Source organism: Lactuca saligna, chromosome 5 (genome assembly GCF_052625555.1).
Source record: "Lactuca saligna cultivar CGN05327 chromosome 5, ASM5262555v1, whole genome shotgun sequence".
Lineage (NCBI taxonomy): Eukaryota > Viridiplantae > Streptophyta > Magnoliopsida > Asterales > Asteraceae > Lactuca > Lactuca saligna.
Genome location: NC_136421.1, coordinates 258,179,628 through 258,185,033, shown reverse-complemented (window position 1 = coordinate 258,185,033; position 5,406 = coordinate 258,179,628). Strand labels below are relative to the sequence as shown.

General features: G+C 33.4%; 1 protein-coding gene across 1 annotated transcript; it reads right to left on the bottom strand.

Annotated features, from left to right (window-relative positions):
* Nucleotides 1–237: 237 nt before the first annotated feature.
* LOC145047510 (Protein phosphatase 2C family protein) lies at nt 238–4,295 on the bottom strand. Its single transcript, XM_078995790.1, has 8 exons — nt 3,930–4,295; nt 2,034–3,502; nt 1,644–1,754; nt 1,379–1,466; nt 1,094–1,272; nt 862–1,005; nt 632–760; nt 238–542 (listed from the first exon to the last, which is right to left on the bottom strand). Exons 1-8 carry the CDS (start codon nt 4,147–4,149, stop codon nt 372–374), a joined length of 2,511 nt encoding a protein of 836 aa, XP_078851916.1. The 5' UTR covers nt 4,150–4,295; the 3' UTR covers nt 238–371.
* Nucleotides 4,296–5,406: the final 1,111 nt, after the last annotated feature.

Sequence of the window (5,406 nt, the reverse complement as noted above, 5' to 3'; positions counted from 1 at the left end):
AATAGTTTCTTGTAGTAGATGAATTTATAATGTGTCAACACGTCGAGTTTTAAGAAGCGTAACTTTTAGCATAGGGTTAAATGTTAATTAATTTCCTAACCGTAAATGTATCCTATTGTCGAAATCCAAATGATAAACGAAAAAGTAACAAATATTTTTTAAGTGAGAAGAATCAACAACTTTTTGTTAAAAAAAAAAAACATATCTAAAGCCCTACCCAACACGTGAACTAAAAAATTCAAAAAGAATAGCAAATTTCATCAATTGCCAATAGGTTGCATTTATCCAATGGTCTGTTATACAAATATAGAAATGGGGTAAATTTTATACACATGCAATTACAAATAGCAGAGTGTGTGCCTTATCTGTATCTATGAAGTGGATATTTTTTCAACCAAAGACACAATCACCGCCACATTGTCCGGCTTGCCGCCACTATATCCGGTGTATCCGGCCGCCTGAGCAGCATCTGAGAACGGACTTCTTACAAATGCAGACACCCCTACCTCTTGTGCTCGTGTTGCCAATACTCTAGCAACTTCCTAAAATTGCAATTAATTAATAGCAATCAAGTATTGAAGAGGAAAAAAAGGAGATTAATATATTATTATATTTTATATATTATATCCACCTCTGGTTTCATCCCAGCTTGTAGTGACTTTGATACCACCATAGCTATTTCTTGCTCGTATAGATTGTCAAAAAGTCCATCTGTTGCAGATACAACTATGTCACCTTCCTCTACTTCAATTATGTGTTCCTGAGATATATATAAATCATATATAATATAAAGTATCGAAAATTAAATAACATTACTATTTGTTATATTAATAAAATAAAAATATTTAAAAACATTCACACCTCCACAAGTTGCAAGGGATCATCGAGATTTTCAACTTGCAATGCGAAATGGAACTCGTGAAGCAATGGAGAAGATTTCTTGTAAACAGCACCATGTCTGATTATCAAAAATCCTGTGTCTCCAATGTTAGCCACATGAAGAGCCTGTTGGAAATTAAATTTATCAGAAAATATATATTTCCTTTTTTTTAATGATTGCGTTATAATTAATTAATTAATTAGAAATACAAACCTGACCATTGAAGTTTGCTATCATAATATTCGAGGAACCTGACATATTTGTTTCTTCGACACCTCTACAAAGAAGTTCAACAGGATTGGTCATTGGAACATTACTGATGGTATCCGAGACTGAGACAATCTCTTCACAGGTTTTCATGAGCTCTTGTGCATAAATTCCTGGATCAGTGCCTGTATTTCAAAAGGTAGAAATTAATAATAAAATGAATAACTTTTTTTTAAGAATAAAAAAACAATTAAAATTATGGATGGGTGGCATTCAGCTACAATGAAATACCTTCGAATGACCATTGGCTAACCCCACTAGCTACCCCTAGCCATTTGCTGCTAGACAGAAAGTACGCATCATCTCCACCTGTCAATGCCTGGAATTATTATTTCTATTACTAATCCCACATGGTTACCTCTTATGCCAATTAGAATCCAATATATCTAAGATAAATACGACTGAATGTAGGATGAGAGTGATTAATGATATTTAGTTAATGACATACATAATATACGTAATGAATGTCTGAAGATATGAATAAAAGAAATTATACCTTAAATGGATGCTTCAACAAAGCTGCACCAGAAGACAGGATGTAGCCTGTGAGATAAATCTCCTCAATTCTTTCTGCTTCCAGTTGTGAGCCAAAGGCACCTTGTTCGAGCTACAAATCATAATCAAATAAAATATTACCAGTTGCTTCCAAAAATTACAGGTAATATATCAGATATCTGTAAATATATATTTTATCTAGAGGTAACAATTTCTGTAGAAGGAATATATTTAAATCCGATGAGATGAAATATATTCATATTACATACAGATAAATATGATATGATAAACTTTGAACACAAGGTCTTTTTTCTGTTACCATTGATTTTTGCAAATTCATAGCGATATATTTTTTTTATAGATTCATTAGGAAAAGGAACAAGAGTCTAACCAGCATTGAGCTTCCAAGTGCATCAATTTCAGCACATTGTTCCAACATGTTGTGATTTAGTACTCCCTCATCTTGAACTAGTTGAGCCTCTAATTGATGCAATGATTGCTCAACATCCTTGATGTAATTTTCACCTGCATCCTCTTCGATGATTTGTAAAATCACATCATCTAGACTTTGACCTTTAGTATCCTGAACTTCAATATCTGAAACTTGGATGCTATGCTTAAGCTCAGCAGGGGTTGAACATGGCTGTTTTTCCTCCTCTTTTATAACTGCTTCTACAGGCATCACATATGAAACATCATTCTCATCACTATTACCTGTGTTCACTTCTTGCAACCCTTCTACCAAATCCCCATTTGCAACTTCTGTAAGTTCAATATCTGAAGTATGCATGGTTTCTGGACACATTGAATCTTTTGCATCACTCTCTGTAGTATCTTTGGTTTCCACCTCAAGCAACTCATCCATAGTTTCAAGCTTGACAGACACCAATGGATCCACAGTTTCATCAATGACTTGTAAAATTCCATCATCCGAGTTCAGACTCATAGTATCCTGAAGCTCAATATCTGAAACCTGCATGATGGGCTTGAACTCAAGAGGGGTTGATTGGGGATGACTTACCTCCTGTTCTATAATTGGTTCTGACTCTTCTATAAAGGTAACAGGCATCACAAGGCTCACTTGTTGCAACTCATCTTCCACAGGCTGATCCTTAACATCCATGCCTTTAGTAGTTAAAACTTCCATGGTTGCCTCATCTAAAGGTTCAGCTCCTAATGAATCAGATGTGGGCATCTCATCAATGAGAGTAATCCCATTGATGTTCATATCTTGTAACTCTTCATTGACATCCTCATTTGCAGCACTTGTTAGTTCAACATCTGTAATATGTATAGTTGCAGGAGGGATTATATCTTCTGTATCACTCTTGCTAGTATCTTCAGTTTCCACCTTGTCCAACTCATCCTCAGCATATGGTTGTTTAACATCCATGACTTCAATATCTGAAGCTTGTATTCTTTCAGGCTTGATAGAAACTAATTGATCCTCAGTTTCAGGTTGAGCAGTGCATTCTGTTGTATCAAGCGTGCTCTCTACATCTTTAAGAGATTCATTCATTTTAGCATTAAATTGCAGTGAAATAACTTCTTCCTCAGATATATATGACACTCTCTCGATCAATTCTGCATGAGAATCTCTCAAATCACTAGTGACATTAGTTTCCCATTCGACAATGTCTACATTTGTAATCTCATCAGCAACCTCAGTAAGTCTGTCAACATCACTTGCAGATTCTCCTTCAACTGTCTTTTCAACCAACTGTCTATCCTGATCTCCATCTAATATGTTCACAGCATTACTTTCCAGTTCGGCTTTACTCTCTATTTCTTCCACTTCATCATTTTTCACTACCTCAGAAGCATCCCCAAACTGGAATATTAAACTGCCATCATGATGTTCTGCCAATACCAAATATCAAATAGCACTTAAGATCACGTAATAGACACTGGATTTATTTTTACAACAGTTATTACATCTATGTAGGCTAACAATATAACTGGAAGGTAATTCACTATATGTGTTTTAATCAAAAAATTTCACGCACCAAAAAAGGACATCAATAGCTTTTTTGCAAGTTCAGAGCACTAGAGATTTAACTAAAGACCAAACAATGGTGATTAGAGCTTTTCAGGACCAAGTACACTTTTTAGGACTAAAAATATTCATCGTACATCTAATATATCACTACTTCAAGGAAAATATCACTTATAGGCTTACAGCATCAGAATCGAAATCTTACTACTTAATTCTTGGAATTGTTAACGGACAAGTTGGAAATATAATACTAAACGGATCAGTGGAACTGTGAAGCAGATAAGAATGTACCTGTGGTTGCAACGAGAACTACATCCGATGAAAAATGAGCGGCTATTGGCGGAGGAAGTGATAACTTTCTGTTTCCTAATCTCCTATCGATTAGTATGAGATTACCATGAAATGGAAAAACAGGGCGGAGAGTGGTAGCGTAGGGTTTTAGAGGCGTACTGAAAGGGGGAAACAGATTAAAAGATCGATAATTAAATATATTAGAACATTGATTAGACATTGTAATTAGTAATCTAAAGAATCTGACTTCATCTGTTGTTGTTTAGGGTTTTGATTCAAAGAAGATTGAGATCAGGAGTGGTTTCAGTGAAGTCCGTTTGCGTTTGTGGATGTTTTGGCGCTTAGATTAGTTGGGACCCATATAACAATAGCCAACCGAGTACGAACAGTCGATATTAAAAATTTTGATTTTTATTTATCTAAGAAAAGGGATTCATAATGTCGCGGAGAATATACTATAATACGATGGACATTGGACAGTAGGTGTATTTCGTTAACGAAAAAAATATATTAAATCAAATATCTTTTTTTATCCAATTTTCTACATATTAATCAAGACAAATATTCAAATATCAAGAGAAAAAATTATGATTTTTTTTAGGAATAATGACGATTCGTACACGTTTAATAACTGAATTTTTTCATTCATATTTTCATTCATATTTACCCCTTCAACTTGTTTAACTTAAACATTCAGTCCTTATGACCTATAGGTAAACCAGAAAAAAAAATATCTTAATAGAATAATATATTTCTCATTTTATGCACATTAAACCCTTATATATATATATATATATATATATATATATATATATATATATATATATATATATATATATATATATATTGCACATTTAGTCTTTAATATTTGTTTTACACATTTAATCCTTAAAATTTATTTTGTTGCAAAATAAGTTTTTGTTGTTTTTCTACACATTCAGTATTTATGACTGGTTTCTTTAGGGTTTTTTTTACGACATCCTACGTGAGACAATCATTAATGAGGTGTTTAGGGGTTGTTGATGCTTATGGTCACCGCGACCCTAACTGTTTGATTGGTTAGGTCTTGCGTTTCACTTGTGCTATAAACGTTGTAACTTATTCATATGATCTCGGATTTGAACGATCATTATATCCACACGTTCGTATTTGTTATGTATGAACGTTTTTGTTATTATAAAATCATTAAGTAAAAATATATTACCTTTTAACGAGAGTAATCTAAACGAAAACTGTAGTAGACTCAAAATATGAACTGGTGGATATAAAGATCGTTAAAATCTGATATCGTATGTAGAAGCTAAGATGTTCAAAACATAAGACCTAAGCATCCAACAATTGAGGTCGCAATGGTCATAAACATGAAATGCCTTAAACACCTCATTATTGATTGTCCTATGTATGATGTCGTGAAAAAAAAATCTAAAGAAACCATTCATAAGTATTGAATATGTACAAAAATAGCAACGACTTATTT

What these genes read in the sequence shown, in the direction of transcription:
- LOC145047510 (XM_078995790.1), bottom strand. Translation starts at nt 4,149, where the DNA reads ATGTCTAATCAATGTTCTAATATATTTAATTATCGATCTTTTAATCTG. An exon ending in CACTTGGAAGCTCAATGCTG is followed by an intron (nt 1,755 to 2,033) that starts GTTAGACTCTTG and finishes TATGATTTGTAG; the next exon opens with CTCGAACAAGGTGCCTTTGG. An exon ending in ATCCCTTGCAACTTGTGGAG is followed by an intron (nt 761 to 861) that starts GTGTGAATGTTT and finishes TATATATCTCAG; the next exon opens with GAACACATAATTGAAGTAGA.